Source organism: Talpa occidentalis, unplaced genomic scaffold, assembly GCF_014898055.3.
Source record: "Talpa occidentalis isolate TD23 unplaced genomic scaffold, MPIMG_talOcc4v2.1 talOcc4.12, whole genome shotgun sequence".
Lineage (NCBI taxonomy): Eukaryota > Metazoa > Chordata > Mammalia > Eulipotyphla > Talpidae > Talpa > Talpa occidentalis.
Genome location: NW_023601212.1, coordinates 4,662,995 through 4,685,721, shown reverse-complemented (window position 1 = coordinate 4,685,721; position 22,727 = coordinate 4,662,995). Strand labels below are relative to the sequence as shown.

General features: G+C 44.5%; 2 protein-coding genes and 1 non-coding gene across 4 annotated transcripts; all 3 read right to left on the bottom strand.

Annotated features, from left to right (window-relative positions):
* Positions 1 to 1,082: 1,082 nt before the first annotated feature.
* LOC119239819 (olfactory receptor 24-like) lies at positions 1,083 to 15,014 on the bottom strand. 2 transcript variants are annotated; one of them, XM_037504212.1, is made up of 2 exons: positions 15,004 to 15,014; positions 1,083 to 2,037 (listed from the first exon to the last, which is right to left on the bottom strand). In XM_037504212.1, the coding sequence occupies exon 2, from the start codon at positions 2,028 to 2,030 to the stop codon at positions 1,083 to 1,085; it is 948 nt and encodes a 315-aa protein (XP_037360109.1). In that variant the 5' UTR covers positions 2,031 to 2,037; positions 15,004 to 15,014. The 2 variants fall into 2 exon arrangements, with proteins under 2 accessions (XP_037360109.1, XP_037360110.1); XM_037504213.1 differs by having other exon boundaries at positions 15,008 to 15,014.
* LOC119242481 (U1 spliceosomal RNA) lies at positions 11,766 to 11,928 on the bottom strand. Its single transcript, XR_005124489.1, has one exon. It is a non-coding gene; the product is annotated as a U1 spliceosomal RNA (small nuclear RNA).
* Positions 15,015 to 21,150: 6,136 nt separating the features above from the next.
* LOC119239818 (olfactory receptor 24) lies at positions 21,151 to 22,092 on the bottom strand. The gene has a single exon (XM_037504211.1). It carries the CDS (start codon positions 22,090 to 22,092, stop codon positions 21,151 to 21,153), a length of 942 nt encoding a protein of 313 aa, XP_037360108.1.
* Positions 22,093 to 22,727: the final 635 nt, after the last annotated feature.

Genomic DNA, 22,727 nt, shown 5'->3' with positions numbered 1-22,727 from the left:
ATGAGAGCTCTTCATCGGGACTTTAAATGATGAAATGAGACAATCAAAGCAACATAATAAGATGACACAAGAAAAGCCACGATCACTTGTTCCTCTTTTTTGTTATGAGCAGTGTCACTGCTTGAGTGCATTCCTAGGCCCAGATGGTGACGAGACAGGATCAGCCTCCTTCTAGTGTAGAGACCCATCAAGACACGTGCCATCAGGTGGTGGCTTCTCCGCCCCTGTACTGTAGGGTCTGACTCTTCCACCCTTGTACCTTCTATAACATTCCCCTAACCACCCATCTCCCCAGGAGACAGGGCAGGGTTGGAATTATGCATGTCATCCACATGGCTCCTGACTTTGGCCCCCAGAGGTCAAATTAACTGCCTGGTTCTTTAAGGAAAAGCCACATACTTGGGTTGGTCCTAAAGCTCTTCTTGACCTGGCATGCTCCCTGTCACCCACTGGAATTCTCACTTCACAAATGCATCCTTTTAAAAAATCTTGATCTCTCACCTTCATACATGCTAATTTCTTTGTTTGAGACGGACACTCTGTCCTCTTTGCCCTCATATCACAACCTTGGCATCTTATTCTTTGCGCCACACCTCTCAAGACATCTTCCTTGCCTGTTCTTGCTTCCACACACTGTCAAGTGTTCCTATTGAACCTTCCCCTTCCCCGTGTTCCTATTCAGCTCTAATATGATTAAGTGTCCGTTGTTTTCTCTTGTATTCAACTCCAAACTCCAAACTATTAGAATCTTGTCTCTCTTGCTTACCAGGCTATGGCCACTACCTACTACCAAGTCTAGCAAAAGTGTTTGTACAGAGCTAAGTGGATTCTGCAGCAGGGTAAATGCAATCAGGCAGGGCTACACTGATCTTTCTAGAAGACAGTAGGAGACATACCCAAAAGGATGCTCAATGGTCATACTAATTGAAGAAATAGATCCATGTCCACCTTGATATTTCCTCCTAAACTTCTTCAGTTCAGAGTGCCAAGTGTCTACCCTCCCAGGCCAGGCCACCCAGAGTTTTGCCCAAGAACCTGGATGCTTCCAGCTCCTCCCTAGAAACTCGCTGGTGTCCTGGCCATCAGGACGATGCAGTGACTTTCCTGCTGACAAGCTTCCTGAGGGCCCCCTTCAGGTCTCTGTTCCTCAGGCTGTAGATGAAGGGGTTCAGCATGGGGGTGACGGCCGTGTACATCACAGCAGAGGCTTTCTCCTTGACGGCGGTGCGGACAGACGACGGACACAGGTAGACCCCGATGGTGGTCCCAAAGAACAGGGCGACCACGGACAGGTGGGAGCTGCAGGTGGAGAAGGCTTTCTTCCTGCCGCCCGCAGAGGGGACCTGCATGATGGCCACGATGATGCGGGCGTAGGAGGCCAGGATGCAGACGAAGGGCGTGGCGATCACCAGGCCGGCCACCACCAGCACGAAGACCTGGTTCACGGTGGTGTCTGTGCAGGACAGCCTGAGCAGGGGCGTGAGGTCACAGAAGTAGTGCGGGAGCACGTTGCTGCCACAAAAGACCAGCCGGGCCATCAGGAGGATGTGGGTGAGGGAGATGAAGCAGGAGAACACCCAGGGGACACCGACCAGCAGGCTGCACAGGCGCGGGCTCATGATGGTGCTGTAGTGGAGGGGGTGGCAGATGGCCACGAACCTGTCGTAGGCCATCACGGCTATCAGGACGCTGTCCATGATGCCAAAGAAGTGGAAGAAGTACATTTGGGTCAGACAGCAAGGGTAGGAGATGGACTTGCTCCCAATTTGGATGTTTACCAGCATCTTGGGGATGGTGTTGGTGGCCAGGCAGAAATCCACCAAGGAGAGATTGGCCAGGAAGAAGTACATGGGGGTGTGGAGGTGGGCATCTAAGCTGATGACCACGATGATCAGCAGGTTCCCCACCACCGTGACCATGTACATGAGGAGGAACAGAACGTAGAGCAGAGTCTCCTGGTCTGGATTTTCCGTAAGTCCCAGGAGGATGAATTCTAATGCGTTGGTTTGGTTCTGTGGTTCCATGGGCATGGTTCCTCTGGAATTAATAAAAAGGAGTTCCATGAACACAATGAAGAATATTCAGGAAAATCAGATGATATTACAACCAATTCCCCACCTGAGCTGATTATGATGTCATTTTATGCGGTGCATGTTGAACCATAGGTAAGATGTTTATAATAACACATGTCATGGTTAAATAGTGGAGCTTCTTTTGTCCTCTCACCAAACGATCATCGAGAGATTATACATCTCTATGTATAAGCTATTTCTGAAAATCTACTAAATATTTAATCAAAGGTAAAGCAGATTACATACACATAGGAGGGACAGCCAAGTAGCAACAGCTCTCCTACAAATTTGGTGTAGATGTGGAAAAAATACAAACAAATTACTGAGTTTAAAATGCATAGTGATAATAATGAGACTGTGCAGAAAGGCTGAAAACACAAAGCAACAGCTGCAAAGATGGGAAATTACACTAAATGTGTTGTCTCTAGTGTTTAATTGCAGAATAAAAAATATTGAGTGTGTTGGAGTTCTATGTAATTAGCCACATGATTACACCAGATTAGTTGTGACCATTAAAATAATGTATATAGATGTGTAACCTCTAAACTGGTAATAGAAGTAATGCAGAAATAAAGAAATTTTGCTCAGATAAAAGAAGATACAAAGAGGAAACAAAAATGACAACTTACATGAATAATTACAGATGTCATGAAGGAAAACATTAAGTAATTAAAAAAATAAAAAGGGCCTCCTTGGTGGCACAGCAGTTGAGCGATGGGTTGCAAAGCTGTCCGCAGCCTCTGCAGCGCCAGTTTGATCCCCGGCTGCTCCCCGGCCACCGGAGGAGGGTCCCACATGGCGCGCAGACCTCTCCTGCCGCCCGCTGCTCCCCTCAGCAGTGTACTTCGGTCCTTCTGCCTGCTCTGCTCCCCGCTCTGGCTCTGGTGAATTCTCTCACCCTCCCGCGCTTCTGACTGTACCCAGTGCTTGTATAAATAATAAATAAATAAATCTAAAAAAAAAAAACCTAAAAAAAAAATAAAAAATATAGAAAATCCTACTATGTGATTCAGAAATCCAACATCTGGGTATATATCTGAGGAAAATGAACTCAGTATCTCAAACATCTGACTTTCCACATTCACTACAGTATTTTTTACAATAGGTAGCTATAGAAGCAACCTAAGTTGTCTATAAATGGGGAACAGGTAGAGAAACTGTGAGATAAATATATAATATATATATATATATATATACACACACACATATATGTAAAGATAGACAGATAGATATGACATGGAATATTATAGAGCCATGAAAAAGAAGAGAATCCAACCATTTGTACATCATGGAAGCACCTGGAAGACACCATGCCAAGCACAGTAAGTCAGACATAGAAGCCCAAAGTAAGTTTCATGAAACCAGACATACAACCATCAAACAACACAGAAGTTGTTTATCCCAGAGATAAATGTTATCTGCATTTATCCCAGAGAGATGAAATTTGTATTCCCACGGAAGCTCTGCACGAATGTTCACAGTCGCTACGATGATCATAGTCAAAAGCTGGAAACAACCCAGTGATCCATCAATGGGTAACGGTTAAACAAAGTGTGGCGCAATCACATCATGGAGAAATACTACCCTGCAATGAGGATGAATGAATTATTGATATATGTAACAACTTGGATGAATCTCCAGAGAATAATGCAGAGAGAAAAAAGCTGGTCCCTAAAGGTTGCATAATGTATGACTCCATTTATATAACATGCTTGAACTAATAAAAGTGTAGAAATAAAGAAAAAAAATAGATACCCAAATCGTATGGCCTCACTTATACGCGGAATTAAATAAAATGTTAAACTCTGAAACAGAGAATATGGTAGCTAGGGGCTGGAGAAACTTTCTTATAACAAAAATTTTGGTTATAGATGAAAAATTTTCGGGGAATCTAATCCACAGCAAGGTGTGAAGGTGGAACTGGTGGAACTGACCTCCTGGGCCGAGGGCCCACCCTCCACTCTGCACATCTCTCTGGAGATGCTTTCAAGCCAGAGCTTGAAAATTATTTGTGTTTGGGGAGGCAAGGGCCGGATGGAGTCAGAACTCATCTTGGCTAACCAGTCACCCCAGCAGGGACCCCTGACCTGCTGTGCCCAGCGAGTTCTTACTGAGCCGTGAGAGCAAAGCATTACATTTCAGGAAACTTTTCATTAAATTGTTGGTAACATCAAGTTGAGCCTGGCCAGACTCCTCGCCCTGAGGATGGCGGATGCTACAGGGCATCCTTGCCCCTCCACTGCCTCGGGCGTCTCTGGCAATTGGCCAGGAGATCTCGTTCCTGTCTGAAAACTTCCAAGGACAGGGACTCCCACTTGACAGCGTGGCAGGCGCAGACTGCTTTTTACAGGAACGAAACCTAAGACATGTGTCTCTACCCTTGGTGTTAAATTCCCCCTTTATTCCCACAACAAACAAAAGCAAACTTGTTCTCACCCTACAGTCTGTAAGACGGGACTTATTATTTCCCCTTCACGTTCCACGGGTGAGGCTAGAAGTCCGTCTGTCAGATGGAATTTGAAATCTAGGCAAAGGAGGTAGAGACTGGATGAGGCATTTGTCAGAAGACAAATTGCTGAGAAATATATGAAATGCTATCCTCTTATACTAATAACAAAGAACTGCAAAATAAAACAATGGGTTAACTTACTTGCCTCTGAATGGACAAATACTATTTTAACCTGGAACAATCCTTGGTTGGTGTTGACTAGGAAGAAAAGGCACTTCTGTGTGTGGTTGGTGAGAGTTTACATTGGCACAGCTTTTTGCAAAACAGCACCCACCAAAATGGGAACCATGCATACTTTTTGACCTAGAAAATCCCTGCCAGGAGTTTATGTTACGAATCCCCTCACATAAAAGCACCAAGTTCTAGGTGTGAGGTATGTATGAGTGCTGATGTAAAGGAAACCAAATCAGTATCCTAAAGCGTTATCCACAGTTGCATTCTTATTCCCACATCCTTCCCAATAGAAACAAGTGAAGTGACCACTGAAGGATAAATGGATAAACAGGGTTTGGTACACACACATGCACGTAAAAAGAAAGCAAATTCTGCCTTTCATGACGACATGAGTGAACATGGGTGACATTATGCTAAGTGGAACCAGACTGATAGTTTTGGGGGTAAAACATGATTATGCTTGATAATAATCCTATTTATACTTGAAATCTGTGACGAGATTGTATCTAAGTGTTCTAATTAAAATGAAAAAAGTACTATAGGATTGATGTGTTAGTTTTCACATTTTTGTCAGTGTACATTTATTTCTTAATGTATTATTATTATTACTATTATTTTTTAAAGATTTATTTATACATGCAAGAGCTGGGGTACAGGCCAGAGATGTGGGGGTAGGAGGGTGAGAGGATTCACCAGTGACAGAATGGGGAACAGAACAGGCAGACTGACTGAAATACGCTGCTGAGGGGAGCAGTGGGCAAGTCAGGAGAGGTCTGCTGCTCCATGTGGGTTGCTCCCTGGCTGGCCAGGGATTGAACTCATGCAACAGAGGCTGTGGATTTCTTCATAGTGCGGTGCTTAACCCCTTGCACCACCAGGGAGGCCCCCAATGTATTATTTTTTATGGAGTTAATGGTTTGCAACATTGGACATGATTTAGAGGTACAGATTTGAACCTCTTCAGTGTGCCACCACGCCCACCACCAGGGTACCTGTGACCCTCTGCTGTAGACTACTGAACCTCTCCTCCCTCTGCCTCTACCCCACCTCCTCCTCTGGTAGCTTAATTCTAGAGTCAGAATTCTAGATTTGCTTTGATTTGTTTTGAGTTTTAACCATTCCTATGTTTAGTTCTCTATATTTCATGAATGAGTATAATCATCCAGTATTTGTCTTTCTCTTTCTGACTTATTTTGCTTGGTATAATCCCCTCCAGTTAATTAATTTGATTATGATAATCATCTCACAATGGATATACATAAATATATATGTCAAATCAGTACATCTTACACATTAAATATATAATTTTATGTGTCATCATACCATAATAAAGCCAGAAAAACAATGAAAATATTTTTTAAAGTTTCAAAAGTGGGCCTCTCCGGTGGCGCAGCGGTTGAGCGCTGGGTTGCGAAGCTGCCTGCAGCCTCTGCAGTGCCGGTTCGATCCCCGGCTGCTCCCCGGCCACAGGAGGAGGGTCCCATATGGCGCGCAGACCTCTCCTGCCGCCCGCTGCTCCCCTCAGCAGTGTCCTTCGGTCCTTCTGCCTGCTCTGCTCCCCTCTCTGGCTCTGGTGAACTCTCTCACCCTCCCGCGCTTCTGACTGTACCCAGTGCTTATATAAATCAATCAATCAATCTTAAAAAAATAAAACTTCAAAAGTTTCCTATTTTCTAATATTACCATATATCATATAAAAATAGAGAACATTGAAAATAAATACGTCAGAGACAAACCTGACATGATTTAATCTCAGAGGCTCAATGAGAATAGCAAACAAGATAAATAATTTATTGACTTCAAACTTTAACGAGGTGAAAAGGAAACTAATTTATCTGATAACTTGTATATAGATATGTCCTGGACTTTATGAAAAGATGCATCTTAAAACAGTGACAGCCTTATAAAACCAGAATGATCAAATACTGATCGAATCAACTCAACTTCTGATTCCACAGCTACGTTGCCTCCTCCTCTTCTTGGTCTATTCTCCACTATCTATCTTAAAAGTATACATGTGTTTCTACTTACTCCCCCCCAAACCTAGATAATATTGAATAAACTCCTCCTTTGCCAATGTCTTTTTCCAAAGCAGTACAATAATCCTTTCATTCATACTCACCAGTTTCAGGGATTAGGGAGTGAACATTTCATTTCAAGCACCGACATTCAACCACAGTCTTGCTTAAGTCCTTTGCATGTCCTCTCTGCCTCTATAACTTTCCTTCTACTGAAAATGATACGCAGAAATATTAATAAAACTAAAACTCTTGTGGCAGTGGCTTCTTCTAGGGAATCTGAGCAAAGCAATTGAGTTTAGAGAATTGAAATCCTTTGTTAAACATCACAGAACTAGACGGAAGCCGAGGCACGATCCAAGAAGAAGGTGAAATGTTCTTAGCCATTATGTTGTCTTGTCTGCATGCTTAAGAACTTGAAGATGGAAAAAGCAGGCATTTCAACTCGCCCAGGATTCTGTCACTTTGAGTCATTCTAGAAACCCCAGTCTGAAACAGATGATGCTGCCACAGTAGATAATGCATCCTGACAATTAGCTTATTTATGTCCCTGTTTCTTAGACTATAGATAAAGGGGTCCATCAAACCACAACATGCATCACTAAAGCCACCACACTCTTCTTGGGAGAGTCAGTCACTGAAAACTCACATAAAACTCCAACAACTAACTACTCCATAGAACAAGGCAACAAACTAATAGGTGAACCTCAAGGTGGAAAGAGCTTTAAAAATTTCCCCTTGGTAGTCTCAAGACAAAGGAGACCATTTGAGAGAGGGACACTCCAAAATAGGCTAATAACAAAATGTCAGGATTTTATTGGTGAGGGTGTCAGAGAAGACCAGCTCAATGCCCTGAGAAGTTTACATGAGAATTGGGGTGTCTCTTGTTCGAGCAGGCAGCTGCAATGCCCTCGACTATGGAGAAGGCGGGAGTTAAAGAGCAGGGAGAGCAGACCCCAGACTGGGTGCTCAAGACAATTGAGCAACTTCACTTGGTCACAGATGGCCCCACAGAGGTCATAAGCCATTGCTGGCTGGAGAAATGCTGCCAAATTTTTAATACAAGAAAAAAAATGGCAACAATTTGTATTACAGACTGTTGAGCCAACGGATTTGCCCTGTCTTGATGTTCACAAGCCTCTTAGTTACTATGGGGCTGAAACAGACACCAGGGAAGGCCAACACAGAGAGGGAGACAGACAGGGTGGTTTTAGCGACAGCAAGATGGCAGGCAGGGGACGAGCAGTTTCCCCAGGCAGGGCCAGGCACGTGGACAGGCTGTAAAGGAAGGATTCTGTTCTGGAGCTTCTGTAAATCTCTGAGAATAAATCCTGAGCCCCCTCTTTGGCTTCTGAGGTCCATGTTGTGCATAGGCAGCTGCTGGACCAGCAGGGAACTAACTTGTTGGAAATACCAAATCTGGGCAAAGCAGGAGCAGCAGCTTTCCTGCCCAGCTGTGAGTACGCAGGCACCTCTTTCTCCCTTTTCCCTAATAAACCTTCCTTTTTAAGTGTAAAAAGAAACACAGAATCCGGGCCCCACTCCAGACTTGGTGGTGATGAAGTCGGGGCATGAAGATCAGCGATGTGTGTGTTTTGCAAATTTCTTTCCTGATTCTGATACTGATAATTTGAGAACCCGTGTTCTAGGGGGAAAGAAGAACCAAACGTCATTCTCATTTATTTTGTAAATCTATGCAAATATTGAAATCTTCCCCTCTGCTTCTATCTCCTTCTATCCTTCTTCTCTTCCCTGTTCTCCTTCCTCTAATCACCTAGCTCCAATTTCTATAGAGCATGGACCCTGTCTCAGACCTTGCGCCCTGTCTCAGACCTCGCACTGTTGGAATAAAATAAAGATTTGATTCCTTCACGATGATTCCCCGCCTTCAAACTCCTGAAAGACCAGAATGAACTTATGAAGTCTTTTTCATCACCAGTTCTTGCCCTAAGGTGATAGGTGGCATATGTTAAAAATAAAACAAGTAATGAGAAAGAATGAAATGCATAGGTTCTTACGGAAACAGATGGTGAATGTCAAGAATGTGTTACTCCTTGGAAGACAGAGATTTCTAAGACACCATCACCATCAGGTCCTACCACCAGTGTCCCTGCCAACCAGGGGTGCCCCCTGTCTTTGGGGGTGGCAGAAGTGGCTGTGCCTTGGTGTACATTTGTGCTCTGAATTTAATTCAGGCTCCAGTGAATGGGAGAAATTCTTCAGTTATAGTGAGGAGACTGATGTCTTCATTTGTGTGAGGAACCCCATAAAATCTTATGGGGATGTTCTAATAATGAAATAAAGGGAGTCACTGTCATGCTTTCCATACAGAACCCCAGAATGTGGTTATTTTTTCTGCCATAAATAATAGCATCTGATCTGTTTCACTCCTAGGAGGGTGATGATAGGTATGCGGCAAGTTGAGGTAGAAAGTATGAAAGTGCTATATAGTCCCTAGTCTCATAAGTGCATTTTCAGGGACCATTTATGTACTGAAACCCCTGCTCAGACTCTTGATCATGTGCAGAAGGAAGAAAGGAAATATCAAGGAGGCGAGTATTCATCAGGCAAGAATATATGATCACATTTATAGCAATTAAATGAATTAATAAAATAAATTAATGTATGAATAATACATAAAATAAATTAGATGTTTGAATCAACACAAATAATAAATCACGTAAGTAATAAAATGAATCAGATATATGACTCCCGTATATGAAATTATTATACAATCAATACAACTATTCTCTTGCACCAAGAGGGCAAATTTTGCATGACAATATGTATATAGCATGAGAATATTTTAAATATTTTTTAAACCTATGAAGTATGTTACTTTCATTTTGGATTATTCAAACATCTGAAAGTACAGAGAGTAACAAAGGGCTAGTTACCATCATTCCACAGTATGACATTCATCCATTTCACCAATCTCACTCAGAGTTTTTTTATTGCAATAATTAACAAAGGGATACTGAAAACACTACCTGTGTTTGTACATCATGATTCTCTTTCTGGAGAAACCACTCTACTAACTTGATCATTCCTCTTGTAGGTTTAGTACAATTATTATTCCATAAAAAGTGCATTTTAAAGTCTTATATTAACAGAGCCAAACACTACATGCCTTTCACAATTAAATGTCTCACTTAATTCTCTTATTATAGTTGATATATTTTTACTCTGCCCCATTAATTTTAGCTACAAGAAAGGATTCTACTATATTCCTGCATCCCAATTTATTTCTCCATATTCTAACTGATGGATATTATGTTGTTGCCTGTTTTTATTCTCTCTCTCTCTCTCTCTCTCTCTCTCTCTCTCACACACACACACACACACACACACACTTTTATGAATGCAGTTACAATAAAATGTCATGTGTGGCAGCTACTCTGACATTCAAAGTGGTCTGCATCTGGGAGGGGGGAGAGGAATGGAGGGGAAATACAGAAGAGGTGCCTTCTCTATGGATATTATTCTACTATTTTGTAAAAAAGACCCAGGGTTCATGTGGCACAATGTTCACTTTTATTACTTATCTAAGGATGTGAGGTGCATTATCTTCACTGCTACTTGCGTTATCTTCACTGCTACTGTCCTGCAGCTCCACCAAGAGAAATAGATACACAAGAAATGCAGCCCACTGGGTCTCTCTGGCTCTCTACTTCCTGTCTCAAAGTCTTTCCAGGGTGGCTGCAGGCATAATGCAGGCATCTTCTACACTATGGGGTGTCTAGAAACAATAGGTTATGGGAATGATAGGTGGAAATATCAAGCCCCTTGCTCACCTTCACCAAGGAAACATCAGAAAACATCCTAACACTCAGCATGTTTGAGGAGGGGCAGGTGTCTGCTCTGGAGGGAGAATGATATGCCCTTGCACAGAGAAAGCAGGAGCGCAGCACAGCGAGAGCTGGGTCACCGGGACGGACATACACAGGACACGCCAAGAGGAGGACGGGCCATTAGGACTTCCATGGAGGGCTTGGCCACGGTCATCTCACGCCTGCATTCTCACTGAATCACCCAATGATGCTGTAGCCAACCACCTGCCATTATTCACAAGGTATAATCTAGGCGATTTTGGTTTCCCGGCTGGCATCACCGGAGAGTGAGGCCTAGCATCTCACCTGGATTTTGACGGCAGCAGATGTCTCCTAGGGACGCGCGGCCAGACTGAGGCAAGCGAGGAGGATCATGTCTGACAACAGCTTCAAGTGTGATGCTTCCTGGCTGGGCAGGAGCTCGGGTGAGGTGGCCACAGCCTCCTCTTTACCATCTCTCTATCCCTCCCTGGGGATGCAATATCCAAAGTTCCTCATTATACAGGCAATTTTCCATGCTGATCCCTAGGCAGTGCAAATCCTCCAAGACAAAGACTATAGATAGGAACTGGTGTTGGCTGATCCCCAACCCTAGGATGCCATGCAGCTCTCCATACCTCATTTTGACCACTTCCCTTTCGCATGCTTTGCGTCATGCACACACTTTTCTAATTAATTCCAGGCTTCTGGGGTTTTTTTTTAAGTTGCAAACAAATGCATCTCTAATTAATGCTATCAAGAATACTGACTCCCTGATGTTCCCCTCAGCAGGTTGTCCAGGTAATATAAACTTACTTACGGTATTGTGAGAATGCAAAGTCAGGGGTATTTCTTATTAAAAGTCATCAAATTTTTTTTAAAGATTTATTTTTTTATGCATACAAGAACTGGGGTGTAGGTCAGAGGTGTGGGGGGGGTGAGAAGATTCACCAGAGAAAAAATGGGAAGCAGAACTACTTCCCAGTAGGCAGATCTACCGAGATACACTGCTGAGGGGAGCAGCGGGGAGACAGGAGAGGTCTGCTGTGCCATGTGGGTAGCTCCCTGGCCGGGGATCAAACACATGTTGTGGTGGCTGCAGATAGCTTGGTAGCGCTGTGCCTCCAACCCCTGTGCCACCAGGGAGGCCCCAAAAGTCATCATATGTTTTCTTTTTTTTTTTCAGGGGCGAGCGCTAATGCAGTCCCCCACTACCACAAATTATGCAGTCGAGTTTCCCACATTTGGGGAAATCGCAGGGGTCAGCACATCTGGAGTGCAATGGATAAGCCTAGCCCTGGGAAAACCACCTTTGTGATCATGGTATCCCCCTGAGAGGTAAGTATCATCATGTTTTCTTAATCTTAATTTTTATCCACTCTATTTCACAACGCAGATTCTACTCTATTCCCAGATTCTGATTGCCATCAAAGCAGACAGACCAGTCACTCCCTTTCTATAGTTTTATAAACACCATTTCCAATTTTGTCCAACACTTTTAATGTTATTTCCTTCATATTGGGGGACTATCCACTAACATTATGGCTTTGCATTTTTAATTTAGCTGTGGCAAGTTACTGAAAGGCGATAGTGTGGAGGGTTGTTCATACTCTTAGTAAATTCCGTTATATTTCAACCACAGCATGAAGGGTGGAGGTAGTGTCCATTTAATGCTTACTTAAAGACATAAAACCTTTGATGACTAATATTTTAATTGTGTTTACAAGTTTATTTTGCAACATGTTAGCTCTCTCCATATAAACTTTGTGAATCTAAGGTTTTTAAGATATATTTGAAAGTCAACTTATAAGACATTTTAATGTCATTCTTAACCTCTTAACCACACTCACTTAAAAAGTTGACCAGTAAGAATTGTAGCCAAAGATATAGTTGGGGTCAAGTTGGCACAACTTGTTAACAAGTTTTTCCACAAACCATGAAGAGAAATATACATTAGAAAAATGATAAAGTTTGCAGGTGTGGGGTAAGTAAAATGGAAAAGCTTCAGGCTTTACTGCCCTCCTACCACACAAGTGCACTTGGCCAAACGTTGTGGCATGGCGTGCGTGGCATGGCGTGGTGCCGAGGACCCAGGAGTGCAGTGGAGTGTGGAGGAATCTGGCGACGAACAACGGAGAGCATAGAAACACCAACACAGCTGCTTGACCCGGTGATGAACCTACCTGGTATGAGATGGCGGTGCTACAGCAGGTAACATCAAAATAACTCAGACATAACCAGTGAGTGGGTGTCTATGAACTGTCATTCATAAGCAAGGATGTGCTTACTCTTTCCAGTTAATCATGACTAAATGTGCTAGAAGGAGATTAGGCACTTGAAACCAGAGGCAAAGGCAGAGTTTCCTTGAGGAATATGGGTGACCATAGGAGTTTCACTCAGCCTGGACTCATGAACTTAGAACACCTGTGAGTGCTGGAGAAGTCTGTTAGGAGAGTGTCAACAAGTGAAGGGTTGGTTTGGTGGTTGGCTATCTAATATTTTCAATATCACAGAGCACAGGAGTCAGGAAACTGAATTTGAAATAGAGGACTGGTGATGGTGAGGGGAATTGTGAATCTGCTAGACAAGAAAGAGTGATGGGAGGGGGAAGAGAGAGAGAGAGAGAAAGAAAGAGAGAGAGAGACAGAGAGACAGACAGACAGACAGAGAGAGAGAGAGAGAGAGAGAGAGAGAGAGAGAGAGAGAAAGATGCAGAGGCTCAGGGAGAGAATATCTACATCATTCATAAGGAATCTACAAAGGGTCCAACAGGACTGAAAGAGAAAAGAGATGAAGTGGGGGCCTCCCAGGTGATGCAGCGGTTGAGCGCTGGGTTGCGAGGCTGCCCACGGCCTCTGCAGCGCTGGTTCGATCCCCCGCTGCTCCCCGGCCACCGGAGGAGGGTCCCGCATGGCGCACAGACCTCTCCTGCCGCCCGCTGCTCCCCTCAGCAGTGTACTTCGGTCCCTCTGCCTGCTCTGCTCCCCGCTCTGGCTCTGGTGAATTCTCTCACCCTCCCGCGCTTCTGACTGTACCCAGTGCTTGTATGTATACATAAATAAATAAATCTTTAAAAAAAAAAAAAAAAAGGGATGAAGTGGAGGGATAGTAAAGAAAATATCAGGGGCCTCCCTGGTGGTGCTAGGGGTTAAGTCTCAGCACTGTGAAACTAAACTGCAGCCACTGAAGCACAAGTTCAATCCCTGGCCAGGGAGCTGACCCTCATGGCACAGCAGACCTCTCCTGTCTCCCTGCTGCTCCCCTCAGCAGTGTGTTTCAGTAGATCGACCTGTTCTGCTCCCCACTCTGTCTCTGGTGAGTCCTCTCCCTGTGCCCAACACACACCTCTGGTCTGCACCCAAGCTCTTGTCTGCATAAATAAATAAATCTTTTAAAAAAGAAAATATCAAGTAAGTAGTGTATGCATATTAGATCAACATATTCCTACACAAAGACAAAAGCAAGGTTGTCCAGGTTTGGGGGTATTTGAATAATTCTAAATTGATGTTGCCTTGTGTCATGGCAGAAATGGTGCTGGTGCTGGAGTTTAGCTGCATGTATTTTGATGGTATAGACAACAGGGGCTCCTGAAACACTGGTGATAGGATGCAAGAGAAAGAAAGGAATAAAAGACTATGGTAAATGAGAGGAAACTCTTAGGCACATGCAAGAACAGTGTTGCTAACAACTGTGGTAAGAAAGATTGTGTCCATAGCATATTTGGGGATTAACATCAGCATTTTGGTTTCTAGAAATATTTAGCTGATGGCTAATGTCAAGTGCACACTTGAATAGCTCTTCTGGAATACAGGGGAGAACTCCCTGTACACATAAATGTGGATGTCCCTAGCATTTAAATAGTCTTTAAGTCACAAATCTGAATGCTATTGCCAAAGAGAGAGAGAGTTAGAACACAGAAGAAGAAGGACTGAATCTCCAGACGAAACCCCCAGTACTCAGAGGTTGGCAAGATGAGGAAGACACATGAAAGGTGTCTCCAATGAGGACTTTCTGGGGTCTGCAGGGGCAAAGTCCACTGTGTCATTATGTTACAGGGCAAGGAGAGGGGCACCCCAGATCCCGCAAACCTGCCTGCTCTAAATAGGTTCTGCCATCCGATGCATCAACACAAAACATATGAGACTTAAATGGGAAGGAAGTTTAATATAATTAGGAAACAATACAGGAAAGGCAAAGAATATCTTTTCTAAATCAAGCATCCAAAGTTACCCATCCCCTTGTGCGTAAAAGTCCATCCAAATGGGATTGGCCCAGAGCAAGGCCCCAAAGCCTGCTACAGTCTAAACCATCTTCCAGTGGGGACCCACAGAAAAGGGTCAGAAACAACCAGTTTGGAATGGAAAAGAGAAAAATCGAAATCAAAATAAAAACCGCCATTGTTACCTCCCCACGGGTCTCACCCACATCTGTGTCACCCCGAACACGACCAAAAGGCAAGCGCAGTTTCTTCACGTGTCTCTTGGCTCCATGTGCCGCCTCCAGGCCTCCCTCTGGCTCCTTCCTGCTTCCTTCCTTCCTCAGTCTCCTCTGCAGCTTCTTCTCTCCCTGCTCAGCTCCACCCTCCTTTTGGGTGGGGCAGGGAACCTGGGACCTCCTCCTTTCCTGGGGACCCCCGTTACAATTATTCCCTCAGAGGTAGCGACAGAGAGACAAAAGGGCAGGGTGTAGAAAAAAAGATATTGCACTCATGATTTTTTTTTAAAGATTTATTTATTTATGCATACAAGAGCTGGGATACAGGCCAGAGATGCGGGGGTGGGGGTGGGGGTGAGAGAATTCACCAGAGACAGAGTGGGGAGCAGAACAGGCAGATCTACTGAAATACACTGCTGAGGGGAGCAGGGGCGAGTCAGGAGAGGTTTGCTGCACCATGTGGGTTTCTCTCTGGCAGTCCAGGGATCAAACTTGTGCTGCAGAGGCTGCGGATTGCTTCATCGTGCGGTGCTTAACCCCTTGCGCCACCAGGTAGGCCCTGCACTCATGATGAAAAATAAAACAACCGCAAACATTTATAGTCTCAAGGCCAGAGGTGACCTTGGGACAGGTAGGGACCAAGGCAGCATTTGGAGGAGGTGAGCATGGAGAGGTAGTGTTCAGAGTGGTTGTGTTATTCCTGTCAACTCTTTGTTCTAGGAATACAATGGAGTCATTGGTGAACTGGCCTCCAGGAACCAACATTCTAGCAGGTGTTGATACAAACAATACAGTAAGAAGATGTGAAATCAAATCGGTTTGTCCCAACTAGTGAAGCCCTTGGGCTGTGCCCCTGGCTCTGCTGTGGTGAGTGGGCTGAGGTTTGGGAGGGACTAAGAACTAAGATTTTACAAAAGTCCTCTGGAAACTGCACTTTTAAGGCATCCAGGGACATGAGATGTCCAAATACTGTGTGTCTTCTGCCAAAGAGTGTCTATACTTGGAAACACACCAATCCAGAGCCCAGTCTTCACGAACATGTCCAGACCAGTGCACTGTCCAGCCTGGCAAATGTCCTCCACCCCTGGGGACACTGTGGCCAAGCCATGTGAGAAGGTGACAGCGAGGAGAAGGCTGTCATGTCAGGAACCTCGGAAGTGGTTTCTATCAAAAGGCCCTTTCCAGCTGCAATTTAATTCTGTGTAATTTTCTCCTTTTGATTCAGGGCTAGACACGTGGCTCTCCCAGCAAATGGAAATTGGCAGAGTAATGACATGGCACTGCTGATATTAGGTGATAAAGACAAATGTCTACTGCATTGGTAACGTGTTCCTATCCCACCAACCCCGCTCTTAAGTTTTGTCTCTTTCTCTCTCCCCACTCCTGTGGAGAATCCCGTATGTAAAGAAACTGCTGTCTTTGCTCAGCAAAGAGCTCAGTCCCTGGTGTTTTGTTTACCTGAAGAACTTTGAGTAGTGCCTCTGATCTCTCCAGTTTTGTTTCAACACAAAACCTAGTTAATGTTGTCAGGATTCATTTTCAGTTCTGCTAATTGGATTGGGGCAAAGCCAGACACGGCAGAGCAGCTCTCCACTGGCAAACTCTCCTCCAAGCACAACTGAATGAACAAGCCTGGCCTGCTCCCTCCCATCAGGCCACTCCCCGCACTGCAGGGTCACCCATGTTTCTCACCCTGAAGGTGATCTTTTCCTTAACAATGTTTTAGCCAGGAGAGGGTGGGCAGCTTTGAACATGGTGGTTCATTCCTGATAGACAAACAGACCTGGGGAGGGCAGAAGCTCCAGTGCCCCTGGCTGGCACAGGAGACCAACATATCCGATGATATGTTGCTTCCTGGCTGATCCCTGGACCACACAATTGAGCCCCAGAGTGTTGGTCTGGTTATCACGCAAGCAGTAGCAGAACAAGAGCCCCCCCCGCCCCCCTCAACATTTTCTCCTGAGGCCGGAGGAAAATTTGCTACAAACTGCAGTCCTGTGATACTGAGATGAGCGACTAGGAAGTGGGCTTCAGGCGTGGAGAAGAGTTTTGCCTGGTTGCAGAGACAGAATCAGGACATTGTCTTCCCAGAACTGTTTTTCCCTCCTCACCCAAGACTATGAGCACTCACAGGAGAGGCCTGGTTTCCCATCCACCCCGTACTTCCTCCACCCACCGTTCCTTTTTAAGATTTATTTTATTCATTTATGCATACAAGAGTTGGGTGTAAGCCAGAGGTGAGGGGGTGAGAGGATTCCCCAGAGATAGAGTGGGGAGCAGAACAGAGAGACTGACTGAGATACACTGCTGAGGGGAGCAGCAGGGAGACAGGTGAGGTCTGCTGCACCATGTGGGTAGCTCCGTGGCACGGGATTGAACTCAGGCTGCAGTGGCTGGTGATAGCTTGATAGTGCTGAGACTTCAATGCCACCAGGGAGACCCTTCTTCTGCTCATCTTGAAGAAACATGAAAAACCCCAAAAGTAAAGCTACAGTGCCATGGTTGAGGGGGAGTGAAGGGCATATGAAGGTGGGCACATTTCAGGCAACTCAGTGTGGAAAACAGGAATGAAGCTGAATCCAAGGTTGATGACTCATAATTGTTTTGACCCCTCTTCCTATCCTCCCCTGCTGTATACCTCAGACCTATGGTCAGCTTGCAAATTTTGTCTTTTTCCGGACTCTTTGTTTGGTTTCTTTATATTCCACATATGAGTGAATCCATCTAATATTTCTCTTTTTCCTTCTGACCTATTTCACTGTGCATTATCCCTTCTAGCTCCATCTATGTTGCTGCAAATGGAATGAGTTTTTTTCATTGCCGAGTAGTATTCCACTGTGTATGTATACATCTTCTACACACACTCATCTGTTTTGGGGCATTTGGGTGGTTTCCATATTTTAGCTATTGTAAATAGTGCTGGAGTAAACACAGGAGTGCAGGTTTCCTTTCAAATTCATGTTTTGTGTTCTTTGGGTAGATTTCTAGGAGTGGAATCACTGGATCATATGGCAGATCCGTTTTTAGTGTCTTGAGGAAACTCCACACAGCTTTCCATAGTTGCTGGGCCGGTTTATATTCCCACCAGCAGTGTAAGAGGGTCCTTTCTCCACATCCTCACCAGCATTTATTGTTTCCAGTTTTTTAATGTGGGCCATTCTCACTGGTGTGAGGTGATATCTCATTGTGGTTCTGATTTTCATTTCTTTTTTCTTCTTCAAATATTTATGTATCTATGCGTATAAGAGCGGGGGTACAGGCCAGAGGTGCGGGGGGTGAGAGGATTTGCCAGAGACAGAGTGGGGAACAGAACAGGGGGATCTACTGAAATCCACTGCTGAGGGAAGAAGTGGGGAGAAAGGAGAGGTCTGCTGCACCATGGGTGTCACCTCTCTGGCCAGGGATTGAACTCATGCTGCAGTAGCTGTGGATAGCTTCATAGTGCTGATGCTTTTACCCCTTGTGCTACCAAGGAGGCCCTGATTTGCATTTCTTGATGATAAATGACAATAAACATCATGTCACATTTAAAATTAACATCTGTGAAATTAACTTTTTTCTAAGGCATATAGCTATCCCATATATAGACTTGTGAAATTCGGCAAAGTACAGTATTACTGCTTTTTCTTTTTTTTGCCCCTTCATAGTTATGCTCTGAAATCAGGATGCAGAACAATTTAATTTAAGAAAATCTCTACTTCCCCTTTGTGGGTACAGGTATTAATATTTGTTTTCTACCTTGCCTTCTTACTATTTTATTCTCAATGTTTAAAACAATAATTGGCATAGAGGGAGCACTTGGTAAATGTCTGTTGAATGAATGAATAAATGAATGAATAAAACATGTTGATGACAGAAATGGAATTGACATTGCAGAAGCTACCAGGATAAATCTTTCCTGGGTCAGTGGACTTAATTTCTTTTTTCTTTTCTTTTTTTTTTTTTGTGGGACTCTTGCCGGCGGCCGGGGAACGAACCGGTGCTGCAGAGGTTGCGGGCAGCCTTGCAGCCCCGCGCTCAACCACTGCGCCACCGGGGAGGCCCTAATTTCTTCATATAAAACAAGACAAAAATAGTTTGGCTGACAAAATCTTAAGACATTTTTATTGTTGTGAGGTATTTTTCATTGCACAAAGCGGGGAAGGTGCTAAATAAATGCTTCATTCATTGGGGTGAATGTATAGAATGAGATTTCTAAAAATTTGATGAGCCCCCAACTTCTAATAGTTCCTCAGGTCTCCGAGAACTTCACCTTGCTCAGCCAGCACTGTGACAACTTGCTCAAATGTGGCAGGAGAACAGAGGACACTTCCTAGTAGAGCGATTTGTACATGCTTTTTGATTATTCCAAAAAGATCACAACCAGACTCAAAACAAACCCAGAACAAACTCCAATGTTCTTAAATTTTGGGTTCTATTATCCACTAGCAACTACATTTTTATCATCTCTCTAAGATGCAGCGGCAGATCTTTTCGTTCCACTTAGACAACCCAGTTTAATTCTCTTGGAAGGAAAACAGCAAAAGCAAATAAATGACTGTTCAAAGTCACTGTGGTTAAGATGATGTCAGGTCCTCAGCGCCATTTGAAAATTTTTTGGCCTGCTGTTTTCATTTTAGCTGTTAATCTCCACCTGAACAATGCTGTTACTCCATAGTGGGCATATGCAGCCTTCATGGCCTTTGAAGAGATTTTAAACGATGGAAAGATTCACTGCAAAGAAATATATAAAATGATACAGGAAAACACACAGCAAATACCTCCCATTTCCAGTATAAGCAGTATTACTACTCTGCTTTCCACAACCTGGCAGCTGAGAGAGGCCAAGCTTCCTTCTGGTTTAGAGATTCACGGTTCCTTTGACATTTTTCTTTTATTTAAAGATTATTTGTTTATTTATTCATGCATGCAAGAACTGGGTGTAAGCCAGAAGTGCGGGGTGGCGGGGGCAGGGGCGGTGAGAGGATTCTCCAGAGACAGAGTGGGGAACGAAACAGGTGGATGCACTGAAATCCACTCCTGAGGGGAGCAGCAGGGAGATAGGAGAGGTCTGCTGAGACATGTGGGTAGCTCCCTGGCTGGCCGGGTATTGAACTCGTGCTGCAGTGGCTGGCGATAGCTTCATAGTGCTGAGACTTAACCCCTGCACTGCCAGGGACTCTCCTTTGGTATTTTTCTATTTGATTATGAAGGTAAATGTTCTCGTACAGGGGCTCCTCATTCTTGCAGTGTGTGGTCTGAATCTCTTTCTCCCTTGAGTCTTCATAAGCTTTCCCTAGCACACTCCACCCCGCCTCCCAGAAGGTATGGCAGGAGCACCACAGAAAGGACATGCATCCCGGGCCCCGGAAGTCAAATTAACTAAGGCATATAGCTATCCCATATATAGACTTGTGAAATTTGGCAAAATACAGTATTACTGCTTTTTTTTTTTTTTCCCCTTCAGAGTTATGCTCTGAAATCAGGATGCAGAACAATTTTTTTGAGTACATCTTGGGTTGTTTATGCAGCACTCTGTGACCTGGCATTCCCCCAGTCATTGGATTTTTTCACTTCTCAAATGTATCCTTCTCTCTAGTTCTCTTCATCTTTATATTCCTCCTCCTATGTTGCCTCAACAATAGCACCCTATCTTTTGCGTCATGTCTCCTAGGTAACCTTTTGACTCTCCTTTCCAGACTCTGCCAGATGCCCCTATTATATGCTGTCTTTTCTCTCATATTCATATACCGGTGGCTTTGGCTGAACTGTCCATTATCTTCTCCCAAACCCAAATGTCAGGGATTTCTCTCTCTTGCTCACCACTCTATAGCCAGGACCTAACATCAAACTCAGGACAGTTATTCAATGAACAATTATTGAGTGTTGTTAAGTGGATTCTGCACCATGGTAAAGGCAATCAGGCAGGGCTACACTGATCTTTCTAGAAGATAGTAGGAGACATACCCAAAAGGATGCTCAATGGTCACACTAATTGAAGGAATAGATCCATGTCCACCTTGATATTTCCTCCTAAACTTCTTCAGTTCAGAGTTCCAAGCACCCACCCTCCTAGGCCAGGTCAGAGTTTTTCCCAAGAACCCAGATGCTTCCAGCTCCTCCCTGGAAATTCGCTGGTGTCCTGGCCAACAAAATCAGGACGATGCAGTGACTTTCCTGCTGACAAGCTTCCTGAGGGCCCCCTTCAGGTCTCTGTTCCTCAGGCTGTAGATGAAGGGGTTCAGCATGGGGGTGACGGCCGTGTACATCACAGCAGAGGCTTTCTCCTTGACGGCGGTGCGGACAGACGACGGACACAGGTAGACCCCGATGGTGGTCCCAAAGAACAGGGCGACCACGGACAGGTGGGAGCTGCAGGTGGAGAAGGCTTTCTTCCTGCCGCCCGCAGAGGGGACCTGCATGATGGCCACGATGATGCGGGCGTAGGAGGCCAGGATGCAGACGAAGGGCGTGGCGATCACCAGGCCGGCCACCACCAGCACGAAGACCTGGTTCACGGTGGTGTCTGTGCAGGACAGCCTGAGCAGGGGCGTGAGGTCACAGAAGTAGTGCGGGAGCACGTTGCTGCCACAAAAGACCAGCCGGGCCATCAGGAGGATGTGGGTGAGGGAGATGAAGCAGGAGAACACCCAGGGGACACCGACCAGCAGGCTGCACAGGTGCGGGCTCATGATGGTGCTGTAGTGGAGGGGGTGGCAGATGGCCACGAACCTGTCGTAGGCCATCACGGCGATCAGGACGCTGTCCATGATGCCAAAGAAGTGGAAGAAGTACATTTGGGTCAGACAGCAAGGGTAGGAGATGGACTTGCTCCCAATTTGGATGTTTACCAGCATCTTGGGGATGGTGTTGGTGGCCAGGCAGAAATCCACCAAGGAGAGATTGGCCAGGAAGAAGTACATGGGGGTGTGAAGGTGGGCATCTGAGCTGATGGCCAGGATAATCAGCAGGTTCCCCACCACCGTGACCACATACATGAGGAGGAACATAACAAAGAGGAGAGTTTCTTGGTCTGGATTTTCTGTAAGTCCAAGGAGGATGAATTCTAATGCGTTGGTTTGGTTCCGTGGTTCCATGGATATAATTCCTCTTAAAGTATTAAAAAGGGGAAGTTCTGTGAATGCAATGAAGAATGTTCTGGAAGATTAGAGGAGATCACAACCAATTTTCACTCTGAGTTATTGTCACACAATTTGGCATATGGACTGCATCTTGAGTCAATAAAATTTTAAAGCAGCTCATAAGTTGAGGCTTGGTTTCAGGATGTTCCCCTTAATATTTCCATATCAGGCAAACATGGAGACAATGTGCCATGCACAAAGTTGTTTAAAAAATATCTGTGGAATGTTTTCTCCAGAATAAAGAAAATCAATACAGACAGTAGTGATATCCAAGAAACAATGGTCAAGCAAGTAATTCGTTTATATTAGACAAAATAGAACCCAAACACTGGGTTTTAAATTGCTTAATGATTTTGCTTTTATACATGTTCACAAGATGGACTGAAATACTAGGCAAAATGATATAAAAGAAAAGGAATCAGAATACAATGATTTGAGCTTCTTGCATTGAGTTGCATGAGAAAAGCATGTCACGTGTTTTTGACTTTCTATAATATAGTATTCATGATTAAGTTTAGGTGTGAAGCACTGAAATAATGTATATAGAATATGTCACTTATAATTGATAATGGGAGTAGTACAGAAATATA

Bases quoted from the DNA above. Each gene is read 5' to 3' on its own strand.
- LOC119239818 (XM_037504211.1), bottom strand. From the start codon at position 22,092: ATGGAACCACGGAACCAAACCAACGCATTAGAATTCATCCTCCTTGGA.
- LOC119239819 (XM_037504212.1), bottom strand. From the start codon at position 2,030: ATGCCCATGGAACCACAGAACCAAACCAACGCATTAGAATTCATCCTC.